General features: G+C 42.9%; 1 protein-coding gene across 2 annotated transcripts in view; it reads right to left on the minus strand.

Annotated features, from left to right (window-relative positions):
* Positions 1–21989, minus strand: part of USP37 (ubiquitin specific peptidase 37) — a 724569-nt gene that overhangs the window by 694943 nt on the left and 7637 nt on the right. For both annotated transcript variants that reach the window (XM_069616844.1, XM_069616843.1), the window contains exon 2: positions 1154–1345. In XM_069616844.1, coding sequence (XP_069472945.1) covers positions 1154–1309 — 156 coding nt within the window. In that variant the 5' untranslated portion in view covers positions 1310–1345. The remainder of the gene's footprint in view (positions 1–1153; positions 1346–21989) is intronic.

Here is a 21989-nt window from a genome sequence, read left to right on the forward strand (position 1 = left end):
ATCTGCACTTTATGGAACTCTGCACTAATGATGCACATGGAATCATCTGCACTAATGGGGCTATGCCAATATACAATGCTCATAACTGAAAACAAGTTTCTGAAAAACCGCTCTATGCTTCTTTTAAGCTCTCCAAAATGCACTAATTCGTACAATAGGGCCCGAGACACTTGCTTTAGGGGTTAGGCTATGGTATTGAGAGGCTTGGATACATGTAATGTCATTGGAAGAGGGAGGCGAACATTCCTTGGCTGTTGCACTTCAAGAAATGGCTACTTGCACTGGATCTTGCTTGCTTTTGGGACCACCCGGATTCCATTACCAAAGGAACTAAATACCAAGTGAAACTAGTAGCCGTTCTGTTTTCAGATAGGAAAATGAAGAATTTCTGTTCAAGGCTGCTGTTGGGCTCACAATTGTTATAAAGATGATGCTTTGAAACAGATAATTCCACGCCCGTATGCACACGCACTTTTAGAATTCCGCATGAACTCCTTGAAAGTGGGCAAGTTCACATGTTCATGAAAGGGCTTTACTAATAATAGAGGTTTGTTGGGAGGGAGAGCCGGCAACCCATTGTGTTCTTATGCAATGAGAAATTTGCAGATTAGATATCTCAAGCCACATCGCTCATTGCATTCGCTCTACCATACACGCAATGTCCTTCCGCAAATTATCTCGAACTTGAATGCGGTTTATGTTGTGGCAAGATCTTCACTGTGCTTGGTTAAGGAGAAGTTTAATGATTAGAGCTCTAGAACGTATGCAGGTAAACGATTTTATACGCCAAACTGTTTTATGAACCTTTTATGTGGAAATCACGTTTCATCTGTGTTGGTCATTTCCTGTAGGACTTGATAACGTGGATTTTATCATGTTCTGTAATTACATTTTTTTCCATTTCTTGTATATGTATTCATTGATCACCTAAAACCTAAACATTTTAAATCAAACCTATCAAAAGAGGACTCTGTAGAACCACAAAAAACCCAATACTGGCTAGGTGAATATTTATAACTGGGTGATTCCCCTGAACAGTAAAAAAGCAGCATAGCTACTAATGGATTTCTACTGAAGACAGACAAGCTAAATTGGATTATACCAAAAAGTAAATCATTGTGATGTATATATAAAAAATAAACATGGAAAGTACCTTAAATGGCTTGGGAATTCCTCCAGCATTGTAGACAACCAACAAGCTAACTTTGCCATCTTTTTCTGAAATCTCAAAACGACCTTCCTTCCATTTTGAAGTGCCAATGTTCATACAACGGATTCGTATAGTACCATGGACTGCAAGTGGGCCCATAATTCCAAGGGAGTGCTAGTGACTATTCGTTAAAACCTGTTAAATAAAATACAGTTTTTACTGGTATATTTCTCAATAGTGCATACCACAAACCATCAAACGTATTTGTTTTAGCAGCATACTCCAAAAAACAGTTGTGTGTCCGTCCAGCACAAGATAGCAGACATTTGGTTGTCATACACAGGGTGCTAGTGTTTGTGGATATGGTAGACCAAATAAAAGACGGGTACTCTTAGAGGACTGCGGGAGGTACATGGTAGCAGGAACTGGGAGCAGTGTGTACATACTGAAAATGTGCATTAACCAGTGTAGGCCAAGTGTAGCAGTCTTATCGTTCATGCTAGAGGGCACTCCCCTAACTTGGATACCCCAATGAGAGCACAGACCAATACTCTGGACGATGCCAATTGGAAGGAAAGCATCTCATTAGACAGTTATCACTTAATTTGCTCGCTGAAATGGTGTGGAGTATACAACGATAAAACGATAACGCCATTCAGATTTACCACAATAGCTTGTCACCTTTTGGCCCGTAATTTTCTGCTAGGGTCTCATTACAACCCACCACCTCTTACAGACAACGAGAATGGGGAGTCTTAAGTAGCCATTGCTCATTACAGTAATGGGATCAGTTATCTGCAAATGGGCATAGGATACACAATATTCTCCTTTCAATGACAGCACAGAAGGGATAAGGACTTAATCCTGAAAGATTGAGACATTACCCTTCCTAAAAATGGGAAGCTTCTCTGCCAATTTGCAAGAAGTGGCAATCACTAATGTGAAATGGAAGACACCAGTCTATTTTGTTAGGAATCACTGGACCCACCACCGACAAGGCATAAAATAAGCGGTGCAACGTAGCAATTTGCTATGCAATTCTGTAGGTTTGCTAATCAAATTGGAACTTGTGTAGCAAAGCTAGCTATTTAAGTGATCCTGTTCAATGAAAGCACAGCTCGCCATGCATTCCTCTTGCCTTCAGCGCTCTCTACACCCGTTTCTCTGTTCACTGCAAAGGGGCTAATGGAGAGTGGAGCAGTAATCTTCCACTCCACTCATGTGTCAAAAGGCCAGTGTGGAAGGGCTATGCACATTTATTTTTTCTTTTTCAATTTATTGCAAACCAGAAATAATTGGGATCATATTTTTAATCAAACTGTATCCTGTCTGCCAAAGGCTAGTATGTGTGAACATTTTTTTTTGTCATTCAATTCCATTTCTAAAAATTTAATTTGTTAAATATAATGCACAATTACAGTATTGCTACTACAAAACTGCATTTGTTCCATGATATACAGTAGTAAAGTGTAGGTTAGTGTATCTAAATCTCAATGTCAACATTTAATTGTGTTGGGGGAAGATAAATCAATGACAAGTGGATACTTTACATGACCAGCGCCTTGTAAGAAATCTTTCACACTCCTCCATCCAGTCGCTTTCCTTAGCAACTTCACAAAATTCTCCTCTAAACTCAATCTAACCCCTTCCTGTTCGATCACAAAAACAATTTTCTGCCCCAAACTGACGGAACTTCTCTATCCTACACACAAGCCAGGGCCTCAACATAATAGCCTCTCAGCCTCTTTCAGACCAAGTGATGCAAAAGCCACTGTGTGCAATGCATCTCCTCTGCATCAAAAAACACCCAAGGTCTGGGAGCCTTATGGAGCTTCTGGCTTGGAGTAGCGCAAGACCGTCTCCAACCTGATTGGTAGTTCTTTTCCCCTCTCAAAAAGGACCATATGGTCATGTTTATATTCTCCAAACTTGAACATGTGGTCTACTAAGAAGTCTTACATAGAGTATAACCATTGGTACAACCGCCAAAAGGATTCCAGTTAGCTCTCAAACCTAAGGGCGCCCATTGCATCGACCACAGTATTTGCCTCACTCATGGACTTCAGCCACAGACTTTTCATTTGCAAGTTTACCAGTGTTCATAGTGCCATTTGTTAAGACAGTTTTTCTAGAGACCAGTTAAGGGCTTAGTAAAACCATTCAACTGAGGCAGTACAAGACTCCACTCTTATTATAAGGCTGTACCACCTGAGTTCATGGTAGCGTAGACAGAGCAGCCAGGCTCATTTTAGGACGGAGAGAGGGCTGTAGAATCAGTACAAATGAAATGGTCATACAAATGATCCAAAGAAACTGAAACACTTTGTATTGTAAAAATAAAGGATTCATTTAAATACAGGCAGGCCCAGATAGATCTAGGGGTAAGTAAGTACTAACACATATGAAATCATAATATAAAAACACAATATACTTTAAAGTACACAGACCCAAGTATAGACCTTATTTGAAGTACCCAACAGTAGTTCTAGGGGAGTCAAAACCTTTTCATACACATTTAGTATAGGTCAAGCCTATTCTTGGGGAGTAAAAACCAATGGTTACTTTTTACAATTACATTCAGTAATACAAGGGCAGTAGACCCTTCCAGTTTTATAATGATTCTCATCACAAATCACTTAATCAGTCAACTGGACAATATACTTTCGGTGAATAGTAAAACACTTATTCTAGGTGCAGTAAAAACCTAGAACTGTCATAACAGTTACACTAGGTGAGTAAAACCTATGGATGTAATATACAATTACAGGTGCTTTTGAAATCAGGGAACCCCCAGATTGAGGTAAGCAGTAACTCTTAACTTACTTTGGATGGCACACAGCTACCAAAAAGGCAAGTAAAACCCACATACTTTTGTTTAACATCACAATGGAGGGGGAAAAGTAAAACCCAATGTACACTTTACTGAATAGTTATTCTAATTAGTCACCAACCTAATGCAGAAAAGGACAGGCTAGCTGCAAGGCAGGGGATGCAAGACCCAGTTGGGGGACACATTATCCTCAAGGGACTAATCTGGTGATAGCAACACTTTACTTTGGGGAAGAGGCACAACCTAATCACAGGAGAGTAAAATACCCTCATATCTACTTTCTATTAGACTGGCAAAACAGTGGCTAAGGAAGAAAAGAGGTTAACCATACTTTTAGGAATAGTGCATCACACATTCAAAAATCAATAAGAACTTTTGCAACTGTTCACTCTTAGAATTACAGTTACCAACCAACTCTTTGCAAGTAACTTTTAAACACTCATTTTCTTTTCTAGGCAGGAGTCCCAAACCATTCAAAATCTTTCCCTTATTCTTGGAGCACAAGTGTTCTCAGTGGCAGAAGGGGGGGGGGGGGGGGGGTCACTAGTACTAGTGATCACAGGCAGTGTCAGAATAGGTTCTTTAGTAGCAAAAGTCAGAGTTGGGCAAACAAGTACGTACTTCACTTCAGAGTTAGAAGAGGGTCCTAGCAGTGGGAATGGGTGTACTGGACGAGGGACCTCCCAATCAAACACCACATAGCTACACAGAAATCCTAACAGGTTTAAGATAAGTACACACCCAAGCCAACACAGTACCTCTGCATTGAAGAACCTTTAGCAGGAGAACTGCAGCCAAACATTCCTTGTCGTGGAGACTGAAAACAAGACCCCAGAAGGGACTTGCAGTAGGGATTGATGAATAAGGCTCTAGGCAAGGTTTCCCTCGCGGCTGAATGCGGTTCTGCGGATTCGTCACCTTTTCAAGGAGCACAGAAGACAGAAAATCGCGGTTGAATTCTCGTCGTTAAAAAGGTCCAGCACTCTTGTGAGGGGACGGACTCGATTCGTGTCTCTGGAGATCCACCAGGATGCCCACCAAGTTTCAGCGAGATTCGGAAGACTGCACTGCACGATGGCTCGAGGTCCCAGGGTATTGCAACAATGCAAGGTCGCAGCAAAGCATAACAATGCAAGGTCGCAGCAAAGCATGGGATGGCTCAAAATGCAGGTCTCCTTGAGTCTAGTGGGTCTCACCAGGCTCTGGGTCGGGTCGCCGTTTTCGGAGTCCCCAGGTCGATTGGACTGAAGGGCTACAGGAGGCTCTGGTTACATAGCAGGCTCTCCGGTCGCTGGAAATCGTTTGCCGCTTTTCTCTTGTCATCCTCTTCGGTTTAAGTTCCAGTGGTCGACATATCTTCAGCTTCCAGGTTTGCAGTATATATCAGGAATTTCAGCACAACCTCTGCATTCTCTCCCCACATTTTACAAGAAGGGGCGGTCTGGTTGTCCAATCAGGACAGCCAGCCTATGCCCCCCCTCCACCACTGGGATTGGTCCCCATTCAAGCAAGGCGTAATACAAAGGGTTGTCCCCATTCAAACAAGGCGTAATACAAAGGGCTGGGGAGTTTTGGACTCCTCCCTCGCTTTCTGCTCTCACAGACAGATTGGATCCTGGGCGGGGAGTCCAGGGGACCCTGCCGAAGACCCCACAAAGGAATTTCCCACCCTGGATGTCAGGGGAAGGAACGAGAAATGACAAGAAACACTAAAATGGCACAAAAAAAAAGAAGACCGGGGGCCATTTTTGTAAAATGAGCAACCTTAAGTGCCTTTACTGCAGCTGTGATCACAGATGCAGTAAAGGTGCACCAAATGAATACAAGGTATCACTGCCACCAGCCATTGAAGGTAAGCTTGCCACTAACAGAATTGTTGCAGTTTTAATGTGAAAGGGGATACATTGCATCTCCCCAGCAAGCTACATAAATTGGGGAGGGCTGGTTTCACCTAACAAAATGTTAAAGCGATCCAAAGATACTTTCTACCCTTGGGAACTATAGTTCACTCAAGGTTAGGACAAGAAAGTTAAATGGGGAGCCCCTAGCGCAACCCAGCGACAACAGGCACTTATTGGCAATAAGTTGTTAAAGAGGATAAGTATAAAAAAGACAATATGAAAAGTCTCAAAACTTACACCCATAAAGCGAGTTAGAGATTATGTGAGTGTGGAAAAAGGTTCCCACTCACTGAGGTATTAATGAAAAATATCCCACTAATAAAGCAAAATGTTCTGGGGTTGAATCAGGAAAGGAATATGTACCAGTTCTGTGCAAATGTTACCTAAAACAATTACTGCATAATAGGAACAATTCTGCTCTCCCGAAGAGAATATTGAACAGGCCCTTAGTTGCTGCAAGAATATGCCATAAAATGTTACTGGGTTTAGTTTTATGGTTGTGTTATGGTTTGCAAAGTACCCCCTCAAGCTTTTCCAATCCCAGTCTGCGCACTCTTCAAGCTGTAAACTAATGAGATAGTAAGGCCCCCCCACCACCAAGTAACAGATTGAATTCTGACAATGTCTCTACAGAAATGTCAGCTTGGTCATTTAAATGACTGCCAATCATCCCTTTAAAACAGATGCTCTTTGAGTAGATATTCACTCATCTTCCAAAGACTTTGATGCTCCCTTAGATGCTATTGACAAGCACACCGTAACAAAATAATGGTCAGAGATATCAATAGTACCCATGTCAAATCCGGCAAGCCATGCATCTGCCGCTTCAGAGATAGGCAAGCAGTCAATGCACAAACCTGTTGGTAGTGGGAGATTTGAGGGTTCAGAAGCGTGAAGCAGACACCTTTGTGAAGGATTTTCAACACATGCCATTTTATTAAATTAGAAGGTTGAATAAATGCCTCCCTATACCTACCCAACTAAGATTTCCTTGCCTCAAACAAAGAAAACACTACAACATGGATATCTGGCCTTCACACTATACATACTTGAAAAGCAGGACGAGATGCATGGCAGTTCAAAGACATCAAAATTAGCATAACAATTGATTTTGTAATTTAACTGTCACTCATAGGGGAGGGGGAGGTGAATCCCCCGTCCCCCAGATTTAGGCAGGATGTGCTCCACAGTTCCAAAAAGAAATAAGGAAATCCTTAGTTTGAAACAAAAGTTCTAACAGTTCTTGGCAACTCTAACGTGTCAACAGAAAGTTCAAATACTCGATAGAATCAAAGAAAATAGAAAGTTCTTTCTCTTCCTTCAACAAGCATAAGCTTTATCCTCAAGGAACATTTTCTCAGTTCTGTCAAACGAAACAATAATTTTCTTGGTCAGGATGATTTACCACAAATGAAAGTTCAAAAGAAATACAACTCTTTAGAGCAGCTTTGCACAGTTACATCTACAGCACCATAAGCAATACCAATTATCTTTGTAAGGATCACTTTATAGCACTTAGATTCTACCTGGTTTACATGTCAGTTCTACTCCTCCAAAGATTTGCCATCTGGGTATACTCCTCTGCCCAGTGTTTCACAACAAGTGATTTTGTGGTTAAGACCAAGAGATTCATAACAGCTTCACAATATTCATTTTGCAGCTTCAAACATACCTCTTCAGGTAAAACAAGATAGACATTGTTTTTCTCTGCAAATAATGCTCCCCTGCCCCTGAAATCATTCTCCAGAAGGGCAGCCCTACTGCCACTCTGGTTTCCTCACGGCGCAAGTAAACAAATACTGACAAGGATAGGAATCCTCCCTTGGCTTTGGCAATGTGGGTTTATACTAGCTTTTAAAATTTATGGACCCATCATTAGCCCCTTTTTGCCTTTGCAGTATCTGTTGGATTTGATTTGCCTTGATTTTAGTCTCTTGGCTTGGTCAATGGTTGTATGCATTTCTTAATATCACCCCCTCGAATTGCTGCATATTCCAGAAATGCAAGTCCTGAGTCACTACCAGTCTGAACTCACCAGGTAAGACGTGCGCATCAGCTCCCCTTAGGACTTGTGGCTTCTCGTGATCCAGCAAACTGCTTCTCCTTGGCCACCGTCGTCTGCGCCACCTGCAGTGGCATTTTCTTTTGATCCCGAAACCTTCTGGTGCACGCCAGCCACCAGAGACATTTTCCTGGGATAGAGCACTTTCCTCGCAGACTTTTCAGAACGGGTCCATCAGAGAGCAAGCTTCCCATCTTGCATGGTTCCCGCTGCGCAATCTCTGCACTTCATGTTTCTGAATGCACAGACCCTCATGACCGGCAACTGGTCACGGCACCTGCTCCCTCAAGCTTCTGAAGCCTGTACGAATCAGCTTCCTGCTTCACTGTGCTTCTTTCACTCTGGCCTGCACCAGATAGGGCCGTTTAAGTCCCTCAGTCTCCCATTTAAGCTCCTCAGTTTCCCTCAGGTGTTGGTCATTACTATTACCGATCTGGCCACTCCAACAGCATTGTACCTTTTTAACCCTCTTCTTCGTCCAGGTACTCGGGGAATTATGGAACTTTAAGTCCTTAGTGGAAAAGTTAGTTTTTCGGGTTTGATTTCACTTTTAAACTCATGTTTGTTCCCTATAGTTATGTTATGTCTATTTATAGAGCGTGCCTAGCCCTCAGGCATCTAGGCGCTTTACAAGTTAAAGGTTACAGGTGATAAGTACTTCAAAATAAGAGACACATACAGAATATATACAGTAGTACGAAGAAAGGTATACTATGCAGAATCATGTGGTCATCAGTTCATAAATCAAAAGGCAATCACTGGTCACAGGAATGTAACCAATGCTTAACATTAAAAGAGAGGAAGGAAGGTAATGCTCTAAAAAGGTGACTGGTATGGAGTTCGAGTTGTGCCGCCATGACTGGGAAGATGGAGCCTCCCGTGTTTTTTTTTTTTAGTTTGTAGTTAGGGATCCTCAGGCTATTAGATTGAGCCTTTCTGATGGGTCGTTCTGATAGCATCAAGGAGTATCCTGAGGATCAGTCACCAGACTTGATTGAAAAGTGGAATGCAGTGGTTTTAAGCAATTATTCCCAGATTTCCTATCATTGGATTTTTGGGCGTTAGGGAGGGTTTTCGCTTTACAAGTCCACAGGATTTTAAAGTGTTTGTATTCCTCCCTATGCCCTTGTGATTGTTATCACCCACATTTATATGTTTAGTTTGGGGAACAAATAGACTTATTACAACAAGCCATTACATACTTTGGTATTGAGGAGATCTCCTCAAAAGGAAGACAAATACTGTCTCACCCCATGGAATCCTCTCATTCCACTGCACCCCTTCTCCTCCCAAGTGATCTTGCCACAGACCACCACCCACAAGGTGAGGATCAGAAAGCATCTGCCTTTCCCCTGGCTACCTGGGAGGAGAATTTAAGCAGGGGTTTAGTGGGGAGTCCATAGAATGCATGACAGAGCAGCAAAGGAATCTTGTTTTTTTTAATGTAACAAACGGCATACAACATGGAGCACCAGCTCCTCCTAATCTTGTTGGGAGTCAGTAATCAATCCCACGAAAGCCTATGCACAACTGACCTATATAAGAGCCACTGGCACCAGCCCTACAAATAAAGGGTGTATCGGCCACTTTTAATTACTAAAAATAGGGAAATCCTCTCAAAAATAGAAATGAGTAAAAATACTCACCAACAAAAAGTAAAATGGGACACAGACATGACCTTGTGCTCCATGGATATAGGTTTGCAACAGCAGTGCAACGTAGTCCCACGGGAAGAAATTGCTAAAACTGCCTAATCGGAAGACAAACATACATCTTTTAATGTGTATGTATAACTAGGGCAAAGAAATGATTACAAAAAGATTCAGTTTCCCAGTTAAGACATTTTTACTCACTTATAGAGTACATACTTCCATTGGGAATTGGACTTACATTTTTACTCCCTAATAAACCATTTCACTCTACTTTAAAAAAAGAATAGTGAGTAAAACACTCCCACTTCAAAGTCTTATCTGGAGCACTGTCTGGCACCATATACAAATGCCTCAGATGAATAAAGCCCCTTCTCCCCTGGCAAAGTCTATTGTCTACAATCTGAGATGAAGAGCAACTGCCCACTGTTTGAGTATACAGCGCGCCCAAGATAATATTCTGAAGTGGGGGTATTTTACTCCCAATTTTTTTAAGGTCAGAGTAAAAGTGAGTAAAAAAGTAAGTCTCATTCCCAATGGGAGTACTGACCAAGCAAACAAATGACTAAAACAGATTTAAGTTACTTGTCCATATTAAGACACATTTGACCTTTCTTGCTAGGTAATAGCAGCGCTTCATGTAGCGCTAGGTGTACACTACTGGTCCAAACAGATCCATGTAGATATTTTGGATGTTTGGGGCCCTATTTTTAAAGGAGTAAAAGTGGCTGATAAACCTCATCTTTAGAGCAGAGTATCCCGATGCCACAGTGATTTCTATACAACCAATACACTCACAAGAATATATCTACGCCTCAGGTCTGCCTTACATGGATAAGAATCACCCCAACTGCCTTCTTTGTAGGTCCCGATGCATGAAACCTCAAATGGAAGAGTCTTTATTTCAATTTTTAAGTAAGGCACTACATGCCCAAAGGCCTCACAGTGCAGCAAGCGAGAGGAAAGCAAAGCAACAAAAGTACAGTAAGATCAGCCAGCAGAAAGAAGTTAGTCAGCCAGATTAAAAAGAAGAGTTTTTGTAATTTTCTTAAAGATTGTTAGAGAGTGAGAAATTTTAATACCAAATGGAGGGGCATGCCATTCATGAGGAGCAGGAAAAGTAGTTTCCCCACATTTTTTCACACAAAAATGCAGTTAGCTGAGAAACAGAGGAGCGCAGCTCACGGCGTGAGAGTTCATAGTCTAGAAATAGAGGTGCTCGCTTATTCTGGCATTTAAAAAGGCAAGAGACAGTGCCTTGTGCCTTATTCGCTGCCTGACTGGAAGCCATTGCAACTTTCTCCTAACTACAGTTACTTGGTCGTGCCTCGAGAGCCCGAATACTGCTCTTAAAGCCCCATTTTGAGTGGTCAGGAGGTGGAGATTAGCTTGTGAAAGTCCCCATAATAAAATTACAGTAGTCTAACCTTGAGTTCACAAGCGAAGATGCCAGAAGCGCTCTATTAGCAATAGAGAGATATGGCCTAATCTGATGTAGCAGCTCTATTACATGATTGCATGATTAACGTAGCTGTGGGACCAGTTTCTTCATAGATAGTTCTGCATCAAGATACACCCCGAGAGGAGTTTTCACAGAGTTACAGACAGCAATAACAGTGCCGCAATTACAGAGTGGGAGTATTGGATATGGATCTTCTTCAGGAGAGGACCAGAGGCCATGATAAGAAGCTTGGCCTTAGTCATTGAGGGTGAGAGTTTTGCACCATCCAAAACTGAATTTTATGATCAAAGTTTGTGTCTGTCCTTTACAGTGTACTCCAGATAATTCAATGAGGATCTGGGCATCATCCACGTAATTTGCAAATTGGACACCCAGATTGTCCAAAAGGTCATACTTGCGGCACACCGCAGGACAGAACTATATTGGCCTGGGCTCCAGGCACTGCCACTCTAGATATCCTTGGATCAAGAAGAGGCCAACCAAACGGCGGCAATTTCCAAGCAGTTTGCCACAGTTAGCAATCTGTTATGTAGAAGTTTGTGGTGTGTAATGTCAAATACTGACGATAAGTCTAACAATAACAGAAGTGTCTTCTCTTTAAATTTTTTGAATTAAATGAGTCGACTGTGCCCCTTTACCCCTGCAAATCCTTAATGCATTGTAGATTAGAGTCTTTGGTGGCTTAGATGAGGGATTTCAATCCCTTTATGTAAAATGGCTCTATGTTCATTCATCCCCAGTTTTTTCCTGCTGCTTTTTTTGCCGGAATGTTTTTTTTTTTTTTTTTTTTAATGAAATGGGGGGGGGGGGGTTCTAATCCTTCCCCCCCCCCCCTATACACCAACCCAACACCCCATATTTTCAGGTTTTGTCTTCTTCGGTAAAACATTTTCTGCAAAAAGTGCCACAAACAAAAAGAAAATAGGCAATGCATGAACGTCGTACCATGTAAAATGAAGCAGCATAACTAACCATATAGTCAGTTTTAGTACCACACGTACCCGGCTACTCCGAAAGTGTACAAATACTGCTCCCTCAGATTCTAATGAAAAAAGTAAGCACCAACATACAAGCCGTACCAAGAAAAAAAGATTGAGATAATCCATCTTTCTGTAGATTACCAAGTGAATAGCCCCAATGATGGGGCTAGAAAAGTAGAGTAACCTCATCATACTCAAACCACAACTTTGAACACCCTCCCAAACCGCCAGCAGCCCCTCAAACAAAAATACGCCAAAAGAAAAACGAGCTTTGATCACACACTCCTAAATCTCCTGACATATCCAACAGAGTAACAGCATCAATATTGATTTTTATTTATTATTAATTTGTATTATGTACTCTACAAGAAAATTGCGTTTCAAAGACAAGTGATGGGAAATAGTGGCGAGGGGATAAAGCAAAAACAAAAAGGTCTTCAAACATAGGGAATGTGCAAATGTTATACCATAAGAGGGGAGTATATCATTCATCAGTAGGCAGCACTCCCCAGATTCAAACTCTTAATACTGAACCCTGGAACATGGTGTATTCCGTCTTGCCCCCAATGAACCTATTCCTCTGTCCAGCTTTTACAGTGCGCACAAAGTCCATCACCAAGCACTGCAACAATATGTCTACAAATGCCACTTTAACACTCATGGAGCAATGATACTATTCAAATCATTAGCCCACTGCCACCCATGCCATGCCCACAAGTAGCCTAATCTTCTAGTGCAGGCTTTCCAATGAATGATCTTGGGCTCGGCCCAATTGATAAAATGCAAACTCAATTCTCAGCCACAAATCACATAGAATTACACCGGCACCCATGATTCTAATACTTGCGCTTTGCACCCATCAGCACCTCTGGAAACATTTTTCTCCCTCCAATTCCTGAGCGCTCCTTTTTGAAATGCAACACAGAGGTCATCAGTATGGCAGAGGTGCACTCTACATTTGTCATGCAGTGCTCAAAACCATATAGCTTACCAAAGTCCCTCGACCCTTAGCACCCTCAAATTCATCCTCCTCATGTAGCCAATTAACTTGTGTTTCAATTCTTCTGGAAGCGTATGGAAAAAAGTGCCCTTTTATTATTGCACCGCTAGACCAGTCTACAACATTGCTACGTGTTATTTTCCTGTACCAATGCCTACTACTGTGGCTCGATCCATTTTCTTTTCAGTCACAACTTTCCCTGGTTACACCATACAAACTTGTTTCTTGGAATCTTGCTGCTTCTTTTGCCATGATGCACACTTTCAAGATGGGTTATCTGTTTTGCAAATTTACAGCCTTTTGAGTCTGGCATGTGCTTTAGAAAATGAGCTCCTCCCTCTGCCTATTTATGGCAATTTTAAAATAATGCATGAAACTGACCATAAACAAATATCCAATTATCAACCCTACTTAACACATGTGGAATTTGTGGAAAGTGCAGATCCAAGTGCAATTGGATCACAAAATCAACTCTGTGATTGAAGTTTCTTAAATGTATATAATACAACTGCAGCACCTCTACTCGAAGCATATTAATGTCCAGGCACAACAGACTTAACTATTGTCGGAAGGTTGCTGACTGAGGATAGAAATATGCAGAGGTAGCAACACTGTTGAAAAATGTTAGAACATTTAAATGCTGGTACAGTGCACTGCTGCCACCTAGAGGCTTCACAGACTTTGCAGCATCTTTATTATAAACAGAGGTCATGAAGAGGCTCGCCCGCTTGGACTAGCAAAATTAAAATGATACACTGTCAAAAAAAGCACTCTCCGGTGCAGGCGAGAGAATTTTGAGGCCTGTGATTACTTTTACTGCTTGTCTGTAGGACGGGCCAAAACAGAGTCTCATCATGGATCTTCTCCAGGAACCAATCTCCTGCTTTGAGAGTGGTCTCAGCAGCTTCTACCTGGAGAAATTCCCTCAGAAGCGTTGTCGCTAGCAGTTGCTCTTGCCTAGAGAGGGGGCACAGGAGCGTGTGCAGATCAGGCATAAATCTCTTTCTCCCAAACAAGAGTTCAAATGGAGTCTTGTTGCATAGAGATTGGCATGGTAAATTATTTAAACTGGCACATGGTCTACCCAGTTACCCTCAATGAAAAGATGCATTTAGTCTAACACTTATGGAATGATTGGCTTGTTCGATAATCCCATTTGTCTCAGGATGAAAGGGATGGGAATAGTAAAGCTCTGATCCCAAGCCTCTAAGGCATTTCTCAGGGACCGCCCTGCGAAAGCTGGTCCATTATCAGCATGGAGCGTTTGAGTTGCTGTCATAGCTACTACACCATGGAGGGCCTGTATGACTGATTTGCAGTCTGCTCTCTTGAGGAATCATCCAGGTGAACCTAGTGCGCGAATCCACTTTTAATAGCATATATTTGTACTTTAATTTATTGCTGGTAGTGGGCCTATATGATCCAGATACTGAGCCTCAAAAGGCGAGGTTGCCTTTCTTAAAAGGAGCCTCTTTAGGTTTTTTTTGCTGTGGTCCACAGTAGTCTTCAGACATGTGTCACAGTTCGCTATGTATACTTTAACGTTAATCCTGGCCACCAATACCTGTCAAGGAGCAGCTGTGCAGTTGCTGTAACCCCAAAAGGGGTAGATGCAAATCCAGCATGTGTGACTGCTATTAGCTTTTCCCCCCCGTCTGCTCTATTACGGATTAATCAATGAATAGGATCCCTTTTTCATGGGAATTGTGACTACTGCTTTAATATTATCCATGTCCTAAATGTAATTACTTGGGAATCCTTTCGGCCTGGGTATAATACCCAAACAAGCTTCTTTTATTTCCTGATCCGTTGCAGTTGCTGGGCGAGTTATGGCTGCTAGTGTTTCTCACTGTGTGCTTTTTGGCATATTTGCTAATGCATTGCCAATGCCATGAATGTGCCCTTGTGTCACACCTCAGGGAACCTGGCGGCTTTGGACTAAATGGAAGCTGCGTCCTCCATTACTGGTTCCTTCACGTACAACGAAGCGCAGAGTACGAGTCTAGTCTTTTTTCTACGCATTCCGACGCCCGTATATAAGCCACACACTTCCGGGGTCGGATGCGTTGCAACAAACAGTTTTTCCTGATCGCTTGCGCTGCCGTACTCCTTGTACTTCGCTCCTCAGTGTTTTTCTCTTACTCGCCTTGTTTCCTTCCGTCCTCCCTCTTTGTATTTCCATCTTATCCTCTCGACTCCGTTTTCCTTGACCCTCCTCATTCTACCTTCCGCTCCCATCTTCCTCCTGTCCCTTCCTCCTGTCTTGTGTTATTTTCCCTCTGTCTTGCCTTCTTTCATTACTTTCCTCCCCGTCTTTACCTTAGCTTTGCCTTCCCGTGTATCGACCACCTTCTGTTCAACGGACTGCCTTGCCTCATCCCCCATTGGCGTTTTCTTGTGCTTCCTGTGTACCGACTCCTGCCTGCCTAACGGATTGCCTGCCTTTTCCTGTACTGTATTGTTGCTATCCAGACTTTCTACTGTTGGACCTACACCCAGATTATCCATCTCTGGACATTCCTTATCCACTCATCTCTTCAGCTGAAGCATTCCTTTCTGGGGTTTTTTATGCCTCTGGCTTTCTCCCCACTGTTTAACGGCTGAGGAGTGTAGCCACAGTTCACCCATTGGGTGTCACTGTGGCGGCATTTCACGGTCGTCCTTATCTGCAAAAATAAATAAAAGGGAAAGACTCGAACACAAGATAACCCGAAGCTTGCATTACATCGGAAGATCAGAGGTGAGGAGGAAGGGGAGGACAGGGGATCAGACTCTTCACAGGCAGAAGGATATAATAGATATATCTGACACCTTGAGAATGTGCTCTTATCACCCATAGCAAAAGGTTAAGTTAAGTGCCACACTCGTTTCCAGAGTTGCCTGGAAGCAATAGATTTATGCCTAATGTTTCTAAAGTGATTTGCATTGGCAGATTTAAAATGAGCGTTATAAGCCCAGACAATGTAATCTGAATCTGACACTAGTGTGGGCTTCTGCATACAAGCAACATTCCATGCAACAGTCTGGGCATACATGTCTACAAGATGCTTTGTTGCAATATCAGTATTTATAAATGCTTTATGTGTAAAGTGTCCGACCATTGCTGCACATGCAGCTGCATATTTAGAATGTGTTCAAACCACTGGTATGGCAGAGCCATTGCAGTAAATTATTCTGAGAAAACAAAAATAAACCATGTCAGGCAGTGAGGTGTCTGGTTCTACATCCATTGTCCAAGTCAATACACTCATTCTCAGCAATTCTGCTTTATAATGATACTTTACATATGGAGCATGTTGAGATGCTGACCATTAAATCCATCTAGTATGTAATGTCTTTGCATTGGGCATGCTAGCTTTTGTGGCAGCCTCAAGTTGAGCTAAAGGTGTATAGTTCTATTCGCCGCCAACAGCCTTTCTTTCTGAATGATCATCTGAACTGGAGAGAATCTTTTCCTCAGGTGTAAATCTTAATTCAGGTGAAGAATATACAAGTGGCTTATATGCAATTGGTTTAGTCTCCCCTAGATTACAAACTATGTGAAAGCATCATAACCCACCAACAGGTTTATTTCTAAATCTTTCTGTGTTTCTGTCTTGCAAAGGACCAGTTTGAGTCATTAACACATGGTGCAGAATGTCAGTGTTCTCTGGCAACCAATGAGCTGCTTTAAAATGTGGTTTCATCAAAGCATACAATTAGACGCATGCCATAATTCAACAGCACTAAAATGGCTTGCAATTGTCTGAGTGCGTTAGGTCGTATATCGGCACACTTCCCGAGAAGATCTGCCAATAGGCCTCTGCTCTCATCTGTAAAAGTGAACCCTAAGAAGGTAACCTGACAATAAGCTATTCTTGATTTCTTGAAGTTAATCGGGTACCATTTTGCAGCCAGTGTGTGAATGACTACGTCTACTTTTTGCAAGTGTTCATTGAGGTTCTTATGGGTGAGATAAAGGTCATCTACATCTTGCCAACAGTTAGGATTGCCAACAAACTCTGTATTCTACTTGAGAACGTGCTGGGCAAATTCTTATACCCCTGCATTATTCAAGTGAATTGGAAATGCGTTCCAAAAGTGTGTCTTGATTGCTTAAGAGTTAAGCGTGACGATGAACTGCTTATCTCCACCTCGTTTGAGGTGGTAAAAATAAGTCATTTATGTCAAAACTCACCCTAGGCTGTCTCTCAGCGCTAAAAGACAGGCCTGCCTAGGTTCATGTGCTTTTCAACATGATTAAACATACAGCCAGGAATTGTAAAGGTCATGGACTCAGATTTCTCAGAATTACACACTTGACACAGGAGTTATGTTAATGGATTTAATATGAGCCCCTATCTCCGGAAGGTTCTTATTTTCATTAAACAAACTAAAGCAAAAGCAGATAAGATAACAACTATGAACAAGATTGCCATGTGGGCAAAGAGCCTGTTTTAATAGATAGTGGAACCAATGGTGGTTTCAGCATGTGTAACCTTTATGTCTCATGAAGCTATGCTACACGCCAGTCTAAATGCACAGCAAGCCCCCACCTGTCACTCACGTTTAGAGCGGAGTGCGTTTCAAATGAAACTGCTCCTTCTTGAGCTGCGAATTCTGCTTAGCTGGGGCTGGCAGTCTCAGTTCTATCTGCTGGTGCTCTGCACTCCTCTCCTCTGCCCCTCTGACCTGACTGGACTGGCAAGTCTGCTGGGCTTCCTTTCTCCCTTTTTGTGCTTTGGCTTTATATGCATCAAGTAACATGGTTCCTCCTGCACATGTGCGTCATATCTGCTATTTTGAACAGTGAGGTCTGGGGCTTAGTGAGTCACTGTTCGTTGAGTTAGGCTTCCTATGCAAAACTGAATTAGGTAGGTTTTCGCACCTCTCAGTGAATGCATCCACTGTACTCCATGTGCCGTACCAGCGCAAACTTCCCAGATTCTTCTTGTTCGTATGTCAATTTCCGGTTCTTGAATCTTTATCAGTTATAACACTTCCCCTTAAGAGGTCACAACGGCACCCTAAGAACACAGTGCTGTATAATTGGGCTATGCCGATCTGGGACATCCCTTTTCAGGGCCCCACGCAAGATAAGTTACTGGCGTTGCACAGGCGCGAGACCTATTCCATGAGGGGGCTTTTATTTCCTGGGACCTGGTGAAGGTACATATTGGTGATGCACTGCTCAGTACACTCCAGTACTTCGACTACGCTCAGCCGTAGCATCCGTGTGGCCTGGGTTCCCTCAAGAATCCGTAACGCACCCGTGCCTTAGTTACTTGCTTTCGTCCGATACAGGGAGGAAATCTGTCGGCACTATATAAACTGGCACGGATGTCTAGGAGCATGCAGACGGTGGACATAAGAGGTAAATGGGAAAGGGACCTAGACGCCACCTTCACCGATACTCATTGGTCCCAAATATGCATGCTAACGAAGCAGGTGTCATTGAACAGTAGGCATAGACACCTCCATTTTAAGATTATAAACCGAACACCCCAGCCCACCTCTTGGACGGAAGGTGCCCTACATGCAGTGCCTTGGAAGCCGACATTGTACATCTGCTGTGGTCGTGTCAGGCACTGACAGGGTATTGGGAGGCAATATGTCATGCAATGGATTAAATTGTGGGCACCCCCTATTATGGGAATGTTGAACCCCCCTGAAGTGCAAGTTAACCTAGGTCTCATATTGGCAAAATGTTGTCCTGATGCGTTGGAAGTGGAGGGAGGCCTCCACGTATGCTAACTGGCTAAATGACATGATTTGGGCTAATTTGCCCATCTCCAGGCCACGATTTGCCCCCCACAGGACATTTGGGGTGACTTCTGCCAATATTTGGAACGCCAAAATGCAAGCAATGATGGCAATTGATCCGTGCCGAGAATGTGTTGTATGTAATACTATGTCGACAGCCTATAAATAAGGGTTTATGTTTTTTTGTATCCCTGTGCACAGTAAATAAAGTTTAAAAAAAGCTCTCACCTAATGGTGTGCAGTTAACAGGCTGTTTGTGATATCATCTGCCAGAACAAGAAAGCACCACTTCCTGGACATCGGTGCTCTTGCAGAGCCTAAGGATATTTCTTCAAATGTGCACACTAACCTTGTGTGTTAAAGTGTGCTGTATGTTTGACAAACGTTTTCCGGCTATCAATGACTGCAGGCCGCATGAGATAGGAAAAGCTGTCTTACATTAGGCTTGGTTCATGTCAAGTGAATGCAGTGTATTTCTGGCTTTCTACACTTAAGGTACTGTGAAACACCCATTGCCTACATCAAGGTTTTTTCTATATTTGCATCTGTGTAAATTGGCTAGAAGTCCAGAACTGTGTTGGTTTTGGACTGCCTCTGCCTTAAAATGTGCATTCAAAATTCAGAACTGGACTGTTATGTGGGCTTGCTTGCTTTATAATTACCACCTGGTCCATTAGTTGGTCTGCTATGGTTTGCATGTGGGTAATTGCTTGTGGCTTGACTGGATACTGCCTCTCTGGTGGGGATGATTCAGCACAGGAATCACATGCGCTGGACATTCCAGATCATGCCCTACATGGTTTTTAAACAGCTGCACTGCTGCCAACGCGGCCCAGTCTTGTGCATATTTTTCTACTAGTTCCCCACTCATTTCTTTTGAAAAGGCAGGCCGCACTACTTCTTCACCTCTTGGTGCTTGTCTCACATACTATGGTGGCCAATCTTGAAATGCTAAAAGTCCTTTATATTGGAAAAATATCTGTGGCCAAACAGTGGTTCATTCTCTTTTGTATGTTCACCTCCAGCTGAATGGTTACAAAATAAACGTAATCTGCTAATGTCTGCCCAGTGGGTGTAATTTGTGCATTTCTGTGTGCCTTTGTATACTCCAACAGTGCCTTGTGGCTGCATACGAATATGGAAATATCAGACCCAGAGTCTAATAGGACTTCTATCCAGTTTGTCGCTTAGTCTGGGGAATATCGATGAGTGCGTGGACTTTACATTCTGTAAAACTCGCAGGCTGCAATGTGTTTTTTCTCTGAATGCCTACGTTACCCCAAATGGGAAATCTCCGAAGGTTTTCTTCTTCGAATTTGGTAGTGTTTATTTTTTTTAAAGATAGATGGGCTGGGGTAAGGGCATAGGATAAAGTTGGGGAAAGTGGGAGTGGGCGGTCTCCCCTCGCATAAAGAAATTGGTTCAGTGAAATCACATTTCCTTTCTCAACTTTCACATCCTCCGTTTTAGAAGACTGCAGTTCTGCAATGGATGGAATATTGATGGGCCATCTTATGTACCCACCTAACCTCAGTTAAAAAGCTGTTTAGAAAAAATATTTTTGCCTGCTCGGTTTATCTTGACTGGGGCATGAGGTTATTAGCAATGCTACGGTCATCTCTAAGAAGCCCCATCTGGGGTGCCACCTGTCTTGATTGCATATGATTAGGCGTGACCATGAGCCTCTTCTCTCCACCTCGTTTAAGACTGAAAAGAGACCCGTGGTCTTCAATCACTCATGTCAAAATTCACGCTAAGCCGTCTGAGCTAAAAGACGGCCATGCCTAGATTCATGTGCTCATCAACATGATTAAACATACAGTCAGGAATTGTACAGTTATTAGACTCAGAGATACCACTCTGATGCATTCATTCAGAGCAAACACTTGACACAGGAATGTTAATTCATTCAAGATGGCCGACCACCCTCCCCCCCTTCTTCCTCATTAAACAAGCTAAAGCAAAAGCAGATATATAACCCAACACCTATGAACAAAATTGCCATATAGGCAAAGAGCATGTTTGAATGCGTAAGCAATAGAAGAAGTGGTGGTTTTAGTTTAAATGCATGGGTAACCTTTATCTCTAGCTACGCTATATGCCATCAGTCTCCATGCAGACAGCAAGCGTCCATCCGTCACTCAAATGAAACAGCTCCTTCTGGGGTTGACAAGTTCTGCTAAAATGCGACTGTCGCTCGTATTCTGCTGCTGCTCCTCCTCCTCCGCACTCAGCCCCCACCCCTCTGACTTGAAATTGACTGGCAAGTCTGCTGCTATTCCTCCTTTCCCTCCTTGTGCTGGGCTATATATCTACCAAGTAACATGGCGGCCATGCACGTGTGGGTTCGTCATATCTGTTTGGAACAGTGAGAGAGCTAGCATATCACTTTGTTTGTTCGAGGTAGAACTATGTGAAATTACGTTAGATGGGTTTTTGCATCTCAAAGCAAGATCCCTCTACCTGTTGCCTTCACTGTACTCTATGGCATTTATGACGTTATGCAACATCACAGCATTGTATGCTTCAGCAGGCTCCCTCAGCCGGCTGTCTGTTATCAAGAGATAGCTTTCTCACTTGCTACCCAGTGTTTTCCATTGTACCCTATGGGCCTTGACTTTGCGAATGTGAAAGATGCTTCTGTTCATGTCTGTCAATTTCCTGTTCTTGAATCCCTTTCAGATGATAGCAGCCTTTTAATCCCGCACAGTTATCAGTTAACACCTAATGATGTGAAGTCAAACACACTTCTACCTGACAGCTTTGTGGTCGGCCAACCTGCCAGAAGGAAACGCACCATTTCCTGGTCATTGGCTGATCTTGCAGAACTTAGGAACACTTGTCCCTCATGTGTCACATACATTAAAGTGTTGTGTCTGTGTAAAAAAACACCTTTTATGACTACAGGTCTAGTCTGAGTTCATGTCAAGGTGGCCAGAGCGTGGAGCAGTCGGTACATCAGCAGGGAAGAGAGAAGGCAGAAGCGAAGAGGAAGGTCTGGAGTTGCTTCTGGAACCGGAGGTGGGTCTGCTCAAGTTTGATATAGGCAGGGAGGCTGTTCCAGAGGGAGGCCCCAGCCAAAGATAGAGATCTGTCCCCAACTCTCAGCTTGGAAAGCGTCTGACCCTCAGAGTTGGAGGTGAATAAGCGGACAGCTCGAGAAAGAAGACATTTAGGAAGAGAGTTGCAGGTAGTGCGGTCCCAGGCCCCAGA

The sequence above is a fragment of the Ambystoma mexicanum genome, chromosome 9 (genome assembly GCF_040938575.1).
Source record: "Ambystoma mexicanum isolate Mex_15411 chromosome 9, UKY_AmexF1_1, whole genome shotgun sequence".
Lineage (NCBI taxonomy): Eukaryota > Metazoa > Chordata > Amphibia > Caudata > Ambystomatidae > Ambystoma > Ambystoma mexicanum.